This window comes from Amphiura filiformis, chromosome 18, assembly GCF_039555335.1.
Source record: "Amphiura filiformis chromosome 18, Afil_fr2py, whole genome shotgun sequence".
Taxonomy (NCBI): Eukaryota; Metazoa; Echinodermata; class Ophiuroidea; order Amphilepidida; family Amphiuridae; genus Amphiura; species Amphiura filiformis.
In genome coordinates, this window is record NC_092645.1 from 55,019,417 (window position 1) to 55,040,666 (window position 21,250).

Here is a 21,250-nt window from a genome sequence, read left to right on the forward strand (position 1 = left end):
ACAATTGCATGAATACCACTAATTTGGTATAATCAAGTTGAATTTCGGTCTTTCAAATGACAGCTTATGCTGTAATGGACACGAAGCGCGCGAAAATTTTGTGTTGAGGAGGCACCCAAATGAAGAGTAATGCATGGTATAGGTAAAGGCCTGGGTGACCCTTAGCCCGGCTCCCCAGAGCGCATAGGAGTTACGCCACTGCATCATCATCACCGTCGTCAAACCATTATCATCATCGTTGTCGTAACATACAAAATCATCATTATCGTCGTTGTCATTGACGATATCGCCATTGTCATCAGCTATGGTTTCCAAGAGTGTGTGGTTCCCAGTAGCTTCTCTCTCTATGTGTAATATAGGTACACGGTCTAGAGTCGGAGTGCCTGTCGGACACATGGTTTAAGAAGTCCTCCGAACCCATAACTTATTCGAATGGAAAGAAAGAGTATGGGCCACGGTAGATGCAGAGGTTTTTGTGTTCCGTATGGAGTCGACAAAAATTGCGTTTTATGTAGGCATTCTGCTACATATTTATAGCGAGCCCCCTCTCCCAATATGTTCTTTAATTTCCCCCATTAAAAACACAAAATAACGAAAATGGCCACTTTTTGCGGCAAATTTGCGCGAAATTGGTTGATTTTGCCCACTCCCTGCAATTTACTTTGCCCCCGATCATACTAGTACTTATTTTAATGTGTATGCTTCACCTCCTTATCGACCAATATATTTCTTGATGCCACTGATTGTATTCAATAACTCCAACGAACAGAACAAAACACATTCCATTACCACAATACATGGGCAAGATTTCGCCATTTACTTTTTATCTCTTTGATTTTCAAGGTGACGTAATTATTCACAAAAGAAAGACGTTTGAAGAAAAATAACATCTTCCTTGATCGTTCACCATGCAGTAATATTAAATGGTTCACCAGTTCAAAGAACTTTGTTCATGCATATGGTTCATGGCTACATATCACGTGTATACAAACAGTACGGTGAGGAAGGGGACAGCTGAACTTGGAAGGCAAATTCAAAATAAGCTATACGGAAGTTCAAATAATACTTCGAGTTAGGTTTCCTCTCTGGTTTAATATAACAATTGTAAAACATCCGCATGTCTATACAAATAATTTATGAACAAAATGTTATGAAGTTACTGCTAATGGAGTTGGAACTTTTTTCCAGAGCCCTGCATGATTAAGTGTCCAGGTGGCGATCCAGAGCGAATCCCACATTGGCCGCTTCTCGGGACGAAATATCAATTGATATTTCAAGAGAGACCCTTGATTATTGCTCCATTGCAAGTGCAACAGAAATAAATGATTGGCTGAGCTGGGGGAGAGTAATAAGGGAGGGGCAAACAGGGGCGGATCCAGATATTTTCAATAGAGGGGGCGCCGAGCCGCCGCTGCCGCCCACACAAAGTCAGGCGCCGCTCTGCAAAAATAAGAGGGGCGCGCGCCGGATGCGCCCCATCTAAATCCGCCCCTGGCAAAGGATTGTGCCGACGGGTACACCCCGTCAGTCCGAACCACCGTTTAATATAGCATGGTTAGTCCGGATTTTTAAGGTTAGGATTCCGCTGGTCGTTTCGGACTGACGGGGAGACCCCGGGGATACACCCATCATGCTTGCCCTTATGCCGTGATTATTGATAACATTCAATTTTGAATTGGTTGTTGCATCTTTCTCTTCTACCACTCCCCGTTTTTGCTCTCACGTGTTTCTTTGTTTTCGTCTTTCATAACTCTCGTGGCCCCTGGATCTGCATTCTACAATGTCTGACGAAGAGATCAACAACTTTCATGATTTTCCTTTCTTTTTCCTTATTTTTATCCCATTTTTACGGTTTATGCATTTTTCTATTGCTTTCCACTTGACTACGCCTATTCATTTCGATCTAAATTCTACTCTTCAAATTTGAACCATTTAGATTTTAAACATGAAGTATGTTCCGCATCATAACCCGTTCTTTGTCATTATATAAGACGCCTATTGTGATCGCCCAGACAAATCTTCCATGAAAGTCTCAGCTCAATAGTAATTTCGGAATCAAAGTTTTCTGCTTTAATTCTCGAGCCAAAAGACGTATCTGCTTTATTAATTCCCAGTTGATACTTTCGATTTTCTTTGTGAGCAGTAAACAATTAAGAAAGCCATGTCTGCTGTGTTGTTTGCTTGATCTGATCATGATCTGATCGATCATAGGCGTAGATCCGGGGGGATAAATCCCCCCAATATTTTGCCAGGGGAATGGTCCATACAATCATCCCCCCAATGTTGACGCCTCCAAATTAACCTCATATTTGGCCATATGGCAAAAATTTTCGCGCGCATTTGTACCATTAACTAAAAGGTGCTTAAGGGGGTACTACACCCCTGCCCAATTTTGTGCCTATTTTTGCATTTTTCTCAAAAATGATAAAGCATTGGTGACAAGTAAGATATTTATATTATAGGGGCAAGGACTACAACTACTGCACTGGAAATTTTATTTCAGCACAGACAACAGTTGTGGAGTTACAGTCAAAAATGAGGGAAACCCAATATTTGATCAATAAATCAATAACTACTTGCCTTGAGTTGCTGAATTTTCAGTGCAGTTGTTGTAGCCCTTGCCCATATACATATCTTACTTGTCACCAATGCGCTATAATGTTTGAGAAAAATGCAAAAATAGGCACCAAAATTGGCCAGGGGTGTATAGTACCCCTTAATTCACTCTACTTGAAAAAACAATTCCAACCCCCCCCCCCTCCCCAATGTCAAAAAGAAATCTACGACACTGTGATCGATGGCCTGCAACCCGGGGAGGGGCAAGGACTACAACTACTGCACTGGAAATTTTATTTCAGCACAGACAACAGTTGTGGAGTTACAGTCAAAAATGAGGGAAACCCAATATTTGATCAATAAATCAATAACTACTTGCCTTGAGTTGCTGAATTTTCAGTGCAGTAGTTGTAGCCCTTGCCCATATACATATCTTACTTGTCACCAATGCGCTATAATGTTTGAGAAAAATGCAAAAATAGGCACCAAAATTGGCCAGGGGTGTATAGTACCCCCTTAATTCACTATACTTCAAAAAACAATTCCAACCCCCCCCCCCCTCCCCAATGTCAAAAATAAATCTACGACACTGTGATCGATGGCCTGCAACCCATGGTTGAAGGTATAACTAAGGCCATGTGCCACCGTTTGGGGGTACTTTACAGCGATTTTGGTATATCGATGGATGGGTTTTCAGTGGAGACCAAAGCGCCCATTGCCGGTACATTTGGGGGAAAGGGCTTAAAAGCGCCCAAATATGGCCAATTTTGGATATTTTGTTAAAAATTGGTATACTGATGGCAAAAACAGCAGAGTATAGGTAAAGAAAGTCAGCATCCGAAAGTCTGCGTGGCACATCCAGGCCCGTAGCCAGGATTTATTCGGGGGTGCTGATTTTAAAAGTGGACCTTTTTTTTTCTTCAAAATTTGGACCTTTTGGACTGGGGCGGCGGATTTGGACATGTTTGGACCAAAAAGGCATAAAAAACCTCTTCGCTCGCTACGCTCGCAAATGGGACTTTTTGGGTCAAAAAAGTGGACCTTTTGGGCCTTTAGCATGTTTGGGGGGGGCGTCGCACCCCGCACCTTCCTGGCTACAGGCCTGGGCACATCCCCGTACAAATCAAATTCGAAGAGTCCCCGGGGGAGGGCTCAGAGCTGGATGAGCTACGAGAGCAGACCATAGAGTCAATCTGCTCAGATTTACTTCACAATAACTGCGTTTTTACTTGGAAGTGCAAAGTGGATTTCACGAAAGGACATGTCACCTGCAAATGATATCATGCATGCAAAGTTGGCAAGACCAAAGATGAAGATGGGGATCAAATGGCCTATTCCAGTTGAAATCCATACACCCCCTCTGGAAGACATGACCTTAATCTTCCACACAGGGAGTGTGAATTTCAAATGGAGTTACCCATATTTAGGTAACCCCATTTTGTTCACACTCCTTGCGTAGAAGATTAAAGTCATGTCATGTCTACCAGTTCCATAGGGGTGCATGGATGGATTTCAACTTGAATGGGGTCAGCCAGTCCACCGACAACAAGGTTGTTCCGTGTTTCGTTGAACAAGTAAATAGGGCCACTACATGTAATTCTAGTCATGGCCAGCCAATTATTTAATTCTTCATTTAATATTATTATGCTATTCAAATATATCATGAACGGTTTACCGTAAAAAATGTAAAAATCTGGACAGTGCGCAGGGAGGCACACAAGACACCCAAAATGGCCGCCATGTACGGTACCAGCCACGAACAGCAACCCAAGCAACATGCATGCGTCAATAGCAAATAATGAAGCGTTTGTAATCATGACAATGAATTTGATGGGCGTTCATTTATGGAGGCCTACCTATATGTGGATCATGTATACATATACACAATTTTAATGAGGATATTCAGTTCAAAATTTGTTTAGATTTTATGCCTATAATTATTTATCTTGAAATTTCTCCCATTCTCATATATCCCTGATTAAATGAATATCAAAAGCAAGGTCTCTGCCACCACATCGCCTATCAGCAGACACTTGATTCTATTCCGGTGATAACGTGAGTTGTTACGTAATCTAGACAAATACGCCAAGGTCATTGTAATACATACATAATACCAAAGATCCTAAAATAAATAACCAGTCATGAATAATAACACACGACTTCTATTTCCCCATTAGTCCAACCCCAATGGACACAATTCCTTATAACCAGGTTTACCAATTTCATAGACCAGGTTCATGTCCGAATCGTAAATGTTCCACAAATTGTCGTACTACTATAAACCCTAAACATAACCCTAGCTAATGGTACTCCTAACCCTAGCAAATGGTCCTTATGACCCCAACTATAAATGGTCCTTACCAACCATAGCCAATGGTACTCCTAACCCTAACCAAAGGTACATACTCCTAACCCTAGTTAATGGTACTCCTATAACCCTAAATCTAGCTAATGATACTCCTAAACTTAACCCAAGCTAATTGACCTTTTCTGTAAATCCCATAAGCCTTTGCGAGTACACCTAACATGTCGTCATTTGACATCTGACGATATGCGCGGCTGCGCCGATGCGCACATCTTTTAGCGAACATTGCAAGTCGGCGTTACGTCAAATGACGACATCTCAGGTATACTCGCAAAGGCTTATGGGATTAACCGAAAGGTAAATGGGACTCCTAACCCTAGCTAATGGACTCCTAATCCTAAACCTATCTAATGGTAATCCTAACCCTAAACATAACCCTAGCTAATGGTACTCATAAACCTAAAACTAGCTAATGGTACTCCTTATCCTAAACCTAACATCAGCAAAGCTTATTGCCGTATTCGACATGACGAACCTTATTTTGACATGGCGAACAAGCAGCATCATTTTTACAAGCGAACCTTAGACCAAAGATCCTAAAAATCCAATTTTTAGGATTTTTGCTCGTCACAGCAAAATGCAGTTATGGTTTCAGGATGTACGGGCTCTTCGATTTTGGTCGATTCCTGGGGTAAAATTATCAAATTGGTGGGCAAATTCACCTTGAATTCCAATGCAAGGGGCAACCCGGACAAAACATGGTGGTGTTGCCACTGCGGATACCAACATCACAACTCTCTCCTCGAACTTCCCGGAAAGGGTGTTTAATAATTTCCGAATTTCGCTCCTATAGCTTATCTCTTGAGGAAACGTTAAACCCCCATGTCAGTTATGCTATCAAAAAACAAAACACGCTGTAGGCCTACCTGTAAAAGAGTATCAACAATCAAATTCATTCTGGGAAAAGAATTCCTTTATATCCTTGATCCCGCAACGAGCAAATTTTCATATGACGATTTGTCCCATTTAGCATGTTTAGAGAATCTCTATGTAGACCCCCTATCCTTTAGGGACGCACCATTAAGGCGTGTTTCTATTGGGACCGTTTACCGGTAAAAAGACGGTAAAGGGATTATTTCTGCTCAATAGAAACTGACCTTCCCGCTATTTACCGGTAAACAGGGGCGAGTTTTTACCGGTAACGTTTTCCTTCTTGAGGAAGGAAAATAGCGGGGACGCTTACCGGTAAACGTCAATAGAAACTCACTCAGTTCCGATTGAATGCGCATACAGGGAAGAAAACGGAAGTTGAGTCGCGAAATTGACCTCTGCATCATGAGCTAGCTTATACCATTCCGTTCGCAAAAATTCTTAGGCCTAATCACATACAAATATTTGACTCACTTGCTATAAATAAAGTAAATGGAAGAAATATTCATAATGCATTATCCCTGCATTATACATATTATGCTAAATATTTAACATGAGTTATGATTTATGACCCTAGTAAAAGCCATGAAATAAAACAACAACAACAACAACATCAGCGGATGAATCCAGCTGTGCATGCGAAAAAAAATAGAAATCAACTCGGATCCGCGGCGGTGTGTGCTTCAGAAAATTAGAAAGATTTCATGAATTTAATATTATGTTGTCGATGTTAAATTACTATTCGCTAAAAAGAATTAACTGAAATTAAACTGTGAAAGATGAAATTCCAAGACCTATTTTTTTTGCGCGCAACAATACTGAGTACTCACGTCGATATCACGGAGGGGGATTTCCCAATGGCGTAATTTGATGTACGAGAACGAATGAAAACGCTAATAAAAAACATTATTCTTCAGTCTTCTTTTCTCATGTTCATGATGTTTGCTACCTCATTTTTAGCCAAACAATTAAGAAAATACTACAATATTAAAATCCACAATGCTTTGCGATTGACTCGGGGATTGACCCCAGTGCACGACCTTTCGCCGGCAAACTTTAAAGGTGTGTCAATTGACGCTGTTCATCGAGTGTTTACCAGTAAACAACGTGCAATGGAAACTGACCGTTATCCGCCTTTCACCGCTATTTGACGGCGAACAGTTTTACCATTAAAATGCAGGGGACTCAATAGAAACACGCTATTAGATTCTCAGGGGGGGGGGCATGGGAGTTTGGGTCAGGCAGAATCTTTTTTTTTCGCCGCCGAAGGCGGCAGAATTTTTTTTTTTCGCCTCCAAGAGCACCAAATTTTTTTTTTTCGCCGCCTTCGGCGGCGAAGTATTTATTTTTTTCAATTTTAATGTACATTTTTATACAAAGTTGGGTGGGGGGAAGTTTTTTTTTTTTACTCATCAGTGAGGCAAAATTTTTTTTTTTTCTTACTAGTGGGCAAAGTGGAAATCTAATGGTGCGCCCCTTAGTGGACACAGCGTAGCCAGGGGAGCCGGTGGTGGTGGGGGGGGTCGACGACAAAAAATTGACAAATGGGGACGAAAATTTGGTTTTGTCCTCTTACTAAAAATTGGGCTACGCTACAGTTTTGTGGTCACGGGATGGTCCGAGGTTGCTCAACAAACTGATATATTCTCCAATATAATTATTGGGACGTCGATGCTGAACTATATGCTGCTATAGGAAGGAAGTTTCTGTTCTCGTCAGCTCAAATGGTTGTCCTGGCCCCTGTACTGGAAAATACCACAGCAAAATTGCCACTTGCGTTGTCGCAATAATGGCAAAACGCCTTTCCAGGAGCAAAATAGGCTATAAAACAACGTCTTCAACTGTAGGACTCACTGTAATAATATGGGATAGCTGTACAGGCGGTCACACATCACGCAGACGGACTTGACCATTGACACAATGAACATGTATCATGTATGATACAAAAAATCACCACGCAAAAATATATTTCCATGTAATTTTTTTTTTTTTTTGGGGGGGCTTTAACTTAAAGCTTCGAAAGAACTTTCCATTTAATAAAAAAAAATTGCGTTGAAAGGTTTTTAAGCAGTTGCAAAATCACAACGTAGTACATCCCCAGGTCACCAAAATATGCAAACCCTTATCTGGAGGGCTCAAGCCCCAAACCCCCGAGAGGGGGGCACTTAACACAAATGACCGGAAAGACCACCCTTATTGGATTTCGCAGCTCCGAAAGACCCTCATATTTGACCAAAATAGAGCTTCGAAAGACCCTTGATTTTGATAATTTCAGCTCTATAGACCCAAATATATTGCTCATTCCTAGTATTTTTCAGGCGATTTTCAACCAAAAAGCCAAGAAATTAAAGATAACCTAAAAGCCAAGACCCTTGATTTTGAAGTCCCCATTTTACTTGTTCGCAGCCCGGTTCGCAGCTCCAAAAGACCCCATAAATACCGGTACGCCGTCAGCTCCCAAAGACCCACCACCTCAAAATTCCGGGGGAACATGACCAACAAAAATGTTTGATGTGTCCCCCGGCCCCAAACCACACCCACCCCTGATGAGCACTTAGAGGCCTATATACCATTTAATAATGATGCAATCGGGTCCTAGCAAATGAGTAGGTAATTAAAACCATGGAGAAGATTAAGGTACATGTAGGCTACGTGTATATTAAACACCGGAGAAGTTCACTTGTCATGACGTCCAGTCACCATTACGCCACTAAAATAGATAGCATTGAAAAATATTTTCGTGATTTCTCTATTCATGGAAATTGATGTGGTTGAAATAAATCTCCTGTTTCCTATTAAAATTATACTGTCCGAAGCCACATCGTTTGTTGGTGAAATAACAAGGTCAAGCTCAGCATGGACTTTTAATGACCAGAAAAGTAAAAATATCCGGAAAATGAAACAGAGTGACGAATGAGTAATGTTAATTTTCGAGGAAAACCTTGAAAATGGCTTTCTAAACAACATTTTCATTTGATAATGTTCATGGTCAAGCATGACGTCACACATTCCTCTGGTCAGTGGTCACATGCCAACATTAGGCCCCTATAGGATTATTATTCAGACCGCGGCAAATATACGTGACCCCTCCTCCCCATTTGGATTTTTTTTCCGAGGGGGACGTTCGGCTCGAGCTTCTGAACCCCTTCCCCATTTCTAAGCGTATTAATGTTACCGAAAATTGGAACCATATCTGAAGATTTGGGGTAAAGATAGGGGACCGTTCACAAACACTTGTTAGGGGGGGGGTGGGCTGATGCAAAAAGGGGGCCCTTAAAAGTTTTAAGCAAAATTGTCGGGTTTTTTTGGGGGGGGGGGTCAGTTTTTTTGGCCACACAGGGGCCAAAAATTAAACATGCTCCGAAATTGGTGTCAAATTGCTTGTCATGTAAAAACAAGTCGGTACGCACACCGTTGACCAGTCATCCGTCGTGTCAATGCGCACACCGCACCGTTGACCAGTCAAAACTTGCGCAGTCAACTGGTAGCCCCAGATATGCAAAGTACAATTTAGTAGGCCTATGTCGGGATCACACCGTGGAGGTAAATTATTTGGCAACATCCATGGATTTTAATTTGTCATCAGTGGCGGCGCCAGGAATATTTTTTTTGGGGGGGGGGGCAAAATCAACAAATTTTGCGCAAAATTACCGCAAAAAGTGGAAATTTTCGTAATTTTGGGTTTTATTCTGGGGGGAAAACAGGGAGGGGGGGGCAAGAGTTCCGACTGGGGAATTTCCCCGTGGCGCCGCCACTGTTTGTCATTATTGTCATCTTCGCCTTTCCTCAACCCTTCCATCGTACTTATATGTCTTTACTTATGTAATCATCAGACAGCTTTCACCGTCAATCACTCAACACGACAACATTCACCATGTTCAACGCTTTCGTATTGTCTTCTTTAAAAATGTCATTAATTGATTGATGATACATCGGCAATTGATGTCGCCAATCCTTTCATTAATTTTAGAATCAAGGATGGGCTTTTTAAATAGCGTATAACTACATGCTTCATACCATGTGTAAATTTTGTATCAATCCAAGTCCGAGTGCTGAAGCAATCTTATAGCTACAAATGTATGACAACTGTTGGTATGACATAACATCTATGATCTACTCAGGGGCGTAGCCAGCTTTCTTGGTCGGGGGGGGGCAAAATAAAATTTTGGGGGCACAGACGAAAAAAATTGCAGTTGCGTCATACAATACGAGACTGTATGTCTTCGAGCTTCCCGAAAAGGGCCTTATTGGGATGATGTGCGCGCGTAGCGCGAAAAAAAAAGGTATTTTACACAGACAAATGGACACAATCAAGGCTTGTCATTGGTTGAAACGCCCTGCCGCTTGTCGCAGCGGCAAGCGGCAGGAAAGTATGCTGGAGGCTTAATTATTGAAATTAATGAGATACTGCGCGCATCCCCGGCAGACATGTGTGACACGTCTGAATATAACAAGGACAATGAGTATTATGAGAGGACAAATCATTTATTTCATATTAATAACACATCAACAATGACGATGATCTAGACATTTCCTGAAATCTGTGCATAAAAGGTGAAACAGCTTAACCTATATGCATAAAATAAAGAGTTTGTTTCCTAAATCTAATAGCTGCCTTGTGTCACATTTTTCTGGTATGACATTTTCAACATCAACGTGTCCCCTAAAAATTCTCAAATGCATAATTTTCAGGTATGAGAATACATCACATTCATGAAAAATTCTGGAAAAACGTGCAAAATTGGACAAAAACACCTGAAAATGGACTGAAAATTTAAAAAATTGCGGGAATTTTGACATCACAAAAGACTGGTTCAAGTGTTTTGACTCGGTGGAAAAGCTCATGCCTGGTTTTAAAATAGCTGCCATTGGATTTATCTCCTTTAGTTTTAGAACAACAAAAATCTGTTATATTTATTGTTTTCTTCTTCGCACGTGGGAGATTTGCAATTATTTTTTTAAAGATAACCAAAAAATTGTTTTAACTATTCTAGTGGTCCAATGTTATTAGACTTAGAGTGGCAAGTTTACCATGGTTATACACAAAGCAGTCTGTGGAGTTAGCGCCTTTCGGAACCAAACTCGTCAAATATACACGCGACACATGTTTCATAACTAATATAATATGAAAATGAAATTCGTGTTTATATTTATATCAAATTAAATCATAATTACGTCTCTTTCTTCTTTTCAAAAGTGCCATACCAGATTATATCATATTAAATTCAGATATATGCAGTGAATGCTGTTTTTAAATAACAATTGAGGCGGATAAACTACATCTCAACAAACACAAACCGTTTAACAGAAAACTTTTAAATGTCGGGTTACCATGGTTACAGATAATATTATATAATAATAAAAGGTTATGAAATGCTTTATTACATTCTGAAACATTTTTGCCCCATAACATCCTAACATAGTAGTTAAACATCTTTATTTTTCTTTAGAAATGGCCTGGTTCAAAATGAACAAAATCCACAGTTGAAATTAACATTCAATGAACTTGTGCAACAATTCTAACATAACATGTTTGTCAAAACAATTTTACAATAACATTTTGACAGCATTTTAAAGAAGTTATTATAGTGCATTTTCATAATAATTATAACCAGACAATTTGTTTAATATCAAAACATTTCAACCCAAACCAATTTATTCCAACAATAAGGTGACATAGCAAGTAAAGCTATATTTCACAAAATTTTCAATATTACACCAATTGGGAATTGCGCGAAATTAACAAAATGGGTTTGAAGCATGCCAGCAGCAAGTGGGAATTGGAAAAGTTGCAACTGTACCCAGTGCCAATTGTGGAAATGAGTAGGACCAACATGAGATTGGACCTATGCAGTTGGATTTAAAGGAGTATTTCGTGATCCTAGCATCCTCTATTTATGTCATTTTTTATTAGATATCCACGAAAAAAACCTATTCCCAAAATTTCAGTTGATTCCGATTTTGCGTTCGCGAGTTATGCATGATTATGTGTATTACACTGCTCCATAGACAATGCGTTGTAATTTCGTTCTGGTGCACCAGAACGAAATTCAAATTTCACGATATCTTTGCTAAACGAATTAATCTGCAAGAAATATTTTGTACATAAACATTATGTAGCCAGAGGTTTCCAGTGATATAAAAATCTCAACTTTTTTTGAGAAAAGTGAGGGGATGAGGCTGTGGATCACGAAATGCCCCTTTAAGTGGAAAATTTGATATATTTACAAGCCTAAACCGCCAACCACCACGGCCATGATTTTCTCTTCAAATGTTAGAAAATAAAATAAATTATCAAAGGAGATGATGACGCCATGTCCTTTTTGGTCCTTACATATAATTTAACTATATGCCCCATTGCCCTTTGTATCTAGCCTATTGACAATGTTGACCAAAAATTCCCAATTTACCATGTCCATAGGCATAAGTAACCAAACACAATAAAGGCATTGTCATTGAAAAATATATCCCATACCAAAGTAGCTCTTAAAATGCTGGATCGATGCATAACGGGAGACCGTTATCTGCAAAACAAGCACTCATCGATGACGTAATCACTCCGGCTTGACAATGGCGGTATCAATAACTCATTTGCACCTGAATCAAGTCAAGTTCGTTATGTATGCACACCGATTTGCCTATGTATGGTGAGAAGCTAAAGCTATTCGTGCAAGCCCCTCCTTTTCAAGATTATATAAGAGGCCCACAGTTTTATTTAATACACTATTAGGCCAAATAAAGAAATAAACATGTTTCACGTCCCCTCACGTCCCGCTTCCTTTTTTGAGGTTTCTTAAATTATATTTTTATTTTTTGAAATTCAGTTATAACTTTTCAAAATATATGTCTAGGAAGTAGAGATGCTTTCTATAGCCTTACTAACTTACAAGAAACACTTTTGAAGGTTTTGTGATCATTAGAGGGGGTCTACCTCTCAGAACAACAAATAAAGGCATTATTATGTACGCTAAAACAGCTCTAATTATGGGTATTTACACCGATTTTCCGATAAAAAATAATAAATAAAAAGCCCCTCCTCCTCCTTTTTTTCAAAAATCCGGACGTGAAACATGTTTTTTATTTTACTTGGCCTTAAATACAAGTTCTCAATTTTGTTACGTTCATGCATGGTTGTTGACTGGTTCTAGCGTCAATCGGCAAGTTGGCGTAAAAGGTGGCAATCTATTTTTGTTTAAACATTTTCAGATGCTGAAACTCGAATATTTTATCTGCCAAGCTGTACCTGAAGTTGAACCCCATCATCCTAAATAATGACCCCCCCCCAACAAAAAATGCCTACTGGGATGGGCAAAAATTAAACATGCTCCAAATTCACTCCAAATAATTTGTCTGCTCCCAAAAATGTATCATTTGTGCGCTTAGCATGATGCTTTACAATTGAAATACCATGGATCCATGGAAATACACATGACACAAACTTTGTCCAACAAAACCTGAGAGGGTGTCCAGCCAGTCCATTTTTGAGTTGGCATGGAATGGTGCAGTTCCAAGTTATGAATCTCATCAGGTCCAATGTTAATACACTGGGGTCAAGAATTAAAGTTGCCACGAAAATTGAGGAAAATTGTTTCTAAAGTTCAAGGGATTCAGGAAAAGAATAGTTTGCACTATCTATGATGTGAAGTTCAGAAGATAGACAATAAATAAAAATAAAGGCCGTTGAATCCTTAGTATAATGATATACTGACGTTTTAACTCTTTGCTGCGTAACATACAAACTAGACATTGTAGAGATAGTGCAAACTATTCTTTTTCCGGAACCTCTAAGCTAGGCAAAATTGACAGGTTTGAAAGTCTCAGTATTGGAATAAAATTAATTTTCACCCCCTGTACGATCTTGTAGGCCATTGTGGGGTCTTTTTGAGGTTCACGGTGTCAAAATACTGATTGGCAGACAAAAGACTCGGAATTCATCATACCCTGACGTACTGGAATCCGAAATTTGGACAACAAAAAAGCATGAATTCAGGTTTAAACCTGAAAATGCTCATGCTTGAATTTTGCGCAAAAATGCTCCCCCCCTTGAAATTCACCCCCCCCCTAAAATTACTAACCTGCATGCTAAGTACCTACACTTACTGATGTTGAATCCCAGGGTCTATTGAATACTATTATACTTGGTTGCAAAGTTATGAACCTTTTATGTTTTTCATTTTGTTCTCCACTCTTTTTGCCTATTGCCGACTTAGCCTGATTGGATCCGATCTGGTCACAATTATAGGGCCTATATTATATATCAACGCCACCGTTTACAAAAACATCACTACCACCATCATTTCATTTTCTTCGTCCCCACCATTCTGCTCTCCTCGTCTTCACATCATCATCATTTTAGTCTTCTTGCCTTCCTCTTCCAATTTATCAATCAGCATCGTCGTCATCATTATTCATCATGAAAACAGTCAACTCAATCTTCATTCAAGTTCATGGAGGAGAAAGCACAGACTACGAGTCCTTCGTCGCGTCGTCATGGTCAGGGGTAGAAATACTGCGAGTTGTCAGGGATGGGTTGAGGATAAGTCCCTTGGGAGACACAACTCAGATAGGAACGAAGGTCTTTGAATAACTGGCTCGGTTTCTCTGAGCGGAGCGCGCATATAGCTGTGATGAGGCCACTCGAGATCGAGCCCGCCATACGTCTGCAATCCGGGGGTACTCGACTGCAGTTCGCCGAAACTAGGGGTCTTTCGGTGAGAGTCTAGACACCAAAAAGAGGTGTCTTTCGGTGATAAGGCCCCCAAAACGGTGTTGTTTTTTTGATGAGACTTGGAAAAATCTTACAAAAGGGGGTCTTTCCGTGAGACTGGAACAATTTTTGGGTCAAAATATATAAGTTGATACAAAATTTTCAAAAAGTCACCATTTTTTTTTTAATTTGAAGAAAAATAATGAAAAAACGGGCTCATTCGGTGAGAGATTATCAGAAATTTGTCCAAAATTCTTGACTATTGGTGACAGGAAAACGAAAAGGGGGTCATTGAGTGAGAGGGAGTTCAGTAATTCAAGAGGGGGGTCACTGAGTGAGAGGGAGTTGAAAAATGAAGAATGGGTTTAAGGCTACATGCTCTTTTTGGTTGAAATTTTTGGCGGGAAATATTCCCGCCAAAACATTAAAGTAATCTTTTCCCACAACTAAATATCATAGTCAGGAAATTAATGATGCATCTGGTAGCTTAGATCATAAGTTTCATTGTACTTAGTTGCAATTATCCCAGAAAATTCTTGATTTGTTTTTACAGAGTCTTGAATAACACGGTGTATTTTGAAACTCGAGGCATGAACTCTTCTCAAATTAGCCCCAAATCATAATTCCTACCAAAATCTGATTTCAGTACACTAGAAACGTTAAACGTGTTGATATGTATATCTTTGAAAATCGCCGAATGTTAACCACAGTCACCGTGGCACAGTATAGGCATCTTTAGCATTCATAGTGCAATTGGCAGTGGTTCGAACCCCGGTGAAAATTTTAGTATTTTTTATTCTTTTTACTAATGCGCTGTGCCGTTTTTCAAACACGCCCCTGAATGAAACTCATGGGCAAGTACCCTTAACACCCAAGAAATAAGGAAACATGCTTCAGATGTTTTGATCTCATTGAAGTGGATAGTCAATTCCTTGTTTTCTATAATGCCACGAGAAAATCCAAAAGTCGATCCAACTTTAAACTTCTCAAGCCTCCTTTCAAATTCTTCTATTTGACCATGAAAAGATGAGATGGTCAATTTACATGACAGTGAACCCAGTGAGCTTATTGATCGCTGTCAAAGAGCTTAAATTATATTCATGAAACTTCTCTAACGATTCTATGACAATTCAGTCATAAAAAAAGTAATGAATTATGTATAGTCTCTTACTTTTATGATTTAGCTTCAAGTTATACAGACGAGATAATAGATGTTTTTTTCCTATTATTTAGGCCAAAATATTGTATACTTCAGTACAGAAGCTCAACTTCCTTCTTAATCGTCATGGTCAGGGACACAAAGTACTGGGAGACGCAGCGCAGATATGCGATTTTATTTTGTTTTCACATCAACCATTTCCATCATCCATGCATGCATGAACCCCTCGTCATCTGAAACGAGGTTTTTTCGTCTCATACCTTCTTCAACTTTTTAGAATCAATCATAGGCGTAGATCAGGGGGGACGGGGGGGGGGGGCTTAAATCCCCCAACATTTTACCAGGGGGTTGGTCCATACAATCACCCCCCCAATGTTGACGCCTGATAATGGGTTTCTGACCAAATTAACCTCATATTTGCCCATTTTAGCCCCAAAAGTGCAAATTTTCGCGCGCATTTATTCTACTTTTACACCATATTTTATAAATTTTTCCAGCGCTTCGCGCGCAATTGTACCATAAACTTATTCTGTCGCCAAAAGGTGCTGGATTGCCTATACTTCAAGAATTTTTTCCAATTCCCCCCCCCGCCCCCCCCCCCAAATGTCATAACGAAATCTACGCCACTGGAATCAATAATTTTTAGACACAGTCATGGGAACCATTGCCAATTTCAAGAGTGGGTACAAAACATTGAATAACAAAGCAGACATACTCGAGATATTTTAAGTAGGTAGTCGATATTTTTTACTTTCTATAAACTCAAGAGAAAATCCAAAATCTATCCAACTTCAACTTGGGAGGCCTCTTTTCAAATTGTTAAATTTGACCATGAAAAGACGAGATGGTCAATTTACATGACAGTGAACCCAGTGAGCTTATTGATCGCTGTCAAAGAGCTTAAAACTGTATTATTCATGAACCTTTGTAACGATCCTATTGCTATTCAATTGTAGAAAAGAAAGTAATGATTTACCTTCCAAGTTCAGATTATGCAGACGAGATAATAAAAGTGGATTTGCTAAAGTATTATTGATAGATTCTACAAAAATGTATTCAGTTGCTTCAAATACAGAAGCTCAAGTTAAGTTGGGAGTGGTCCATAGGCGCCGAGGTGTTTTTCATCTCAAATCATCATTCATCCGTTTGTCTAGGGCCTAAAAACCCTTTTAACTTATTATCTTAGAATCTATGGATTTATCTGAACTCAAGAATTTTAATGATGCGTGCTATAGCCATATGCTTCAACATAAAAAGTTTTTTAAGTTTTGAGATATTTTCTCAAAATACCCAAAGCGATCTCAAGAACTACATTTTTTGTGTATACTGAACCAATACTAGGCTTGTTTGTACTCATTTTAATGCATTTTTTATGCTGATTCCAAATATGGTCATGAAAATGTACAATTCTGAGAATTTGAGAATTTGAAATCTATAGACATGTTTGGTGATCACCATGGAGAACCAGAAGAAGACTCCATGGTATAAAATCCAGATCACTTATGTATTATTAATATATATATACATTCAAGTTTTTTAAAACTTTTTTTGTTGAAAATTTATGATTTTATGATATTAAGGGCTGGGGTATGAACGTTTGGACAGTATTTATTTTGGGACATCAGAGCACATCAGACATATCGAATTGCATTCTGAATACGAAGAATGTCATTCTGATATCAAATAATTTTGATTTTTGAAATTCGCAATTTAATACACATTTTATGGCAAATCATTAAAATTGATATTTTTGATATTTCACAGTACTTGAAGTAAACTTTATCAATCTGATGATTTATACTTAAAGTGTATGTAGGTGGGATGAAAAGCCGACGATCAATTGAAAATTTTGACCTTTCGTATTGAAGATATGGATTTTTTCCCCAAAACACCAAAAAAATTAGGTCTTTTGGGGAAAAAAATCCATATCTTCAACATGAAAGGTCAAAATTTTCAATTGACCGTCGGCTTTTCCTCCTGCTACATACACTTTAAGAATATATCATTAGATTTATATAATTTACTTCGAGGACTGTTATATATCAAAAATGTGAAAAATATCAATTTTTATAATTTGTCATAAAATTTGTATTATATTGTGATTTTCAAAAATGAAAATTATTTGATATCAGAAAGACATGCTTCGTATTCAGAATGCAATTCGATAGGTCTGAGGTGCTCTCATGTCCCACAAAAAATACTGTCGAAACGCAATAAACGCTCATTTTAGATCCCTATGATTATTTTATAATTAGGTCTATAATTATTAATTAGTTTTGTTGTTGAATTTGTTTAAGCCGTTATTAAAAAGCCTGAATGTCCATAGGATGACAGATTGCAAAAAATAAGGTAACAAAAGCTAAAATACAGATGAACAAAAGACTGCATTGTTCTGAGGCTATATTCTCAGATGTTGGGGTAAGGATCTTCCTGGGGGATCTTCTCATTAAATGTCTTGGTCTAGTCTATCTTTCCTCGTTGACAAAAAAACGTACGAAGCCCAGAAGCCTCATTAACCTCAAGTGATGCCTATGGTTTATATTCAGGAAGGGTTAAATTTCAAATCATGATTGATAAATAACACTTTTCAGTGGACTTGGTACCATCCATCCGCGTCCCAGTTTTATAGATATCATAAATTTATTTCATTCATTCCAAACTAAATTATTCATATTCGATTGATCTTTGCTTCACCATTTCACACGACACGAAAAACACGTTTAAAACTGGGTAAAAACAATAGATGAAAACAAAAACAAACACAGCCACCTATCATGTCTATCCACTGTACACAGATAAAAATCATGAACCCATGTATACTACTAATTTATAGTAATTACGCTATACCGTTAATTAGGTTAGCAGGACTGGGAAATGATGTTATGCCAAATTTGCATATAACTGCTACATTTATTGAAACATTCCGCGTTGATAATGGTTATGCCGGTAAATATAGACCTAGTTTTGAACATCAATATTTTCTATGCCCCCACTGTAATCATCATAATAATACAATACAATATTTTGCTGACTGGGGGTTTGCAAGGCACAAAGGCAATCAATAGGCCTATGTTTAGATATATAGATTTCAAACCCAGTTCGATCTATTACGACCGGTGCGAGTACCAATGCATCACTACCCCGCATCAACAACACTCAAAGTGAAAGTCTCCTCGCAGATAAATATGACCCAAAAAGATAAGATAATACACTTACTTAGCGGAGATTCATCTGCGGATCCTTGAGGAAGCGGCCCGCCATTCGGGGTTGAAGGGTACCCATAGGCTCCCCATCTGTATGAAATCATGTTGTAGTCCTAATAAAGCCGTGTCCGTAGAGATCCACTATCGCATACTGTACTTGGCCTTCGATGTATAAGCTTTACTCAAACCCAACTCCACTTCTTCAAACACTAATTGCCTTTCGGCTCATGTACACTACAAGCAAATACACAAAGATCGAGCTAGACATATTGCGTAATCAGACATAATGGGCTTTTGATGTCTGTTCAGTTGATGAGATACTGTACGGACAAGCTGCGTGGCTGATCAAGGTTATTGGCGATTTGATGTTTTGGAAAGAAAATTAGGGACCAGGGTTCTTTGATGAGGGGCAACTCTTGATCTCAAAACTCAACTTTGTTTTCAGTTACTTCATAACTTCATCCACGCAAAGTATGATAACTATCCCTAAATCGACGCAATGTTCAAATTGAACGAACTTATACCATTACAAGTGAAAAGAGTTGATTTTTATCCGTTGATTACATCCCCAACATTAGTGGTCACCCATTTAGGCCAAACAGACCATCCCTCTCCGGACAAATGAAGTATGCGGACGGTATTACGTAACCAAAGCTCTACCGTTCTGCACTTGTCTTTCTGCGTGACATTGTACACAATAAGCCCTGCTGATGCTGGGTGAATAATCATACCGCCTGTCGCATACAAGCATGCTTGGTTGCTTACCATGTATTGTGAATCGATGATGCTATTTTCGTCTCTTTGTCCTCCTTTGTATGAAGATTGTTTTCTCAATTCAGTTTTGGACAGAGTGGCGAAGCTTTAATATTTTGCTCACGTTGAAATACATTGCTTCCGCGTCTTCAACAGCTGTTTACGACATTTAATTTTAGGCGTACAACTTCAAGGTCTACATCAAGATCATTCCAATCGCATGTGGAGCTCGTGCTTTGCACATTCAGTTGAAAGCACAATATTGTAGATCTGAAAATGTTTAGAATTATAATTTTGTTTAATTTTAGCACCCGACTCATCTTCTTTTGGGAAAGGGTTAAAAATCCATCAACATTACTTTGCTAACTGGACATGATGTATGAAGAAAATATTTTGGAAATAAAGAAACAAAATTCCTTCTGTCACTGAGATGTTACCCAAACCCAGGGGGGCCACTGGTCATTGACCAGGGGGTATCATGCGTGGCCAAAGATTCAAGTAAAAAGGGTCTTTTTTCATGATCAGGCACTGTACTTATTAGTATCGTGAATAGGGTATCTAAAACAAGGGAATTTGAGAAAAAGGGTATACCTTGTACAATAAATCAGTGTTTAGGGTTCTTTGAGACAAATGTAGTATGTACTAAAGGTTAAAAGTTATGAACTTTTGAATTTGTGTTTTCCCAGTTATCATGAAGGGTTTTAGAGTCAAAATATGACTGATTTTACTTGCTTCTAATGGGGGCAAAATAATGTCAATACTTATTTAGGGTATGAAATTGCACTTGTCATACTTGTTTAGGGGTGCATTTTCAGACCTCGTAAATACTTGTTTAGGGTGCTATTTGAAACTTCGTGGCCACGCATGATACCCCTGGCCTTGTCAATGACCAGTGCCCCCCCCCCCCCGGGTACCCAAAGTTGTTTGAAAGAAGTCCTGAAAATTGTGGTTTTGAAATTAAAATGAATACAAATAAGTACTAATGGACGGAGTCTTTTATGGGCACAAAATTTTTCTTGAATTTTTAAGGGAAGGGGTATGATTATGAACGTTTGGACAGTATTTATTGTGGGACATTAGAGCACATGCAGACATATCGAATTGCATTCTGAATACGAAGAATGTCCTGATATCAAATAATTTTGATTTTTTGAAATTCGCAATGTAATACACATTTTATGGCAAATCATTAAAAATTTATATTTTTGATATTTAACAGTACTTGAAGTAAACTTTATAAATCTGATGATTTATACTTAAAGTGTATGTAGGTGGGATGAAAAGCCGACGATCAATTGAAAATTTTGACCTTTCGTATTGAAGATATGGATTTCTTTTCCCAAAACACCAAAAAAAAATAGGTCTTTTGGGGAAAAAATCCATATCTTCAATATAAAAGGTCAAAATTTTCAATTGATCGTCGGCTTTTCCCCCAGCTACATACACTTTAAAATATATCATTAGATTTATAAAATTTATTTCGAGGACTGTTATATCAAAAAATTGAAAAATATCAAATTTTAATAATTTGTCATAAAATTTGTATTATATCGTGAATTTCAAAAATGAAAATTATTTGATATGAGAAAGACATGCTTCGTATTCAGAATGCAATTCGATACATCTGAGGTGCTCTC

At 38.6% G+C, this 21,250-nt stretch overlaps 1 protein-coding gene across 1 annotated transcript in view; it reads right to left on the minus strand.

Annotated features, from left to right (window-relative positions):
* Positions 1–19,383, minus strand: part of LOC140138825 (nuclear receptor subfamily 6 group A member 1-like) — a 63,119-nt gene extending 43,736 nt beyond the window's left edge. Inside the window, exon 1 of the mRNA XM_072160596.1 lies at positions 18,874–19,383. Coding sequence (XP_072016697.1) covers positions 18,874–18,964 — 91 coding nt within the window. The 5' untranslated portion in view covers positions 18,965–19,383. The remainder of the gene's footprint in view (positions 1–18,873) is intronic.
* Positions 19,384–21,250: the final 1,867 nt, after the last annotated feature.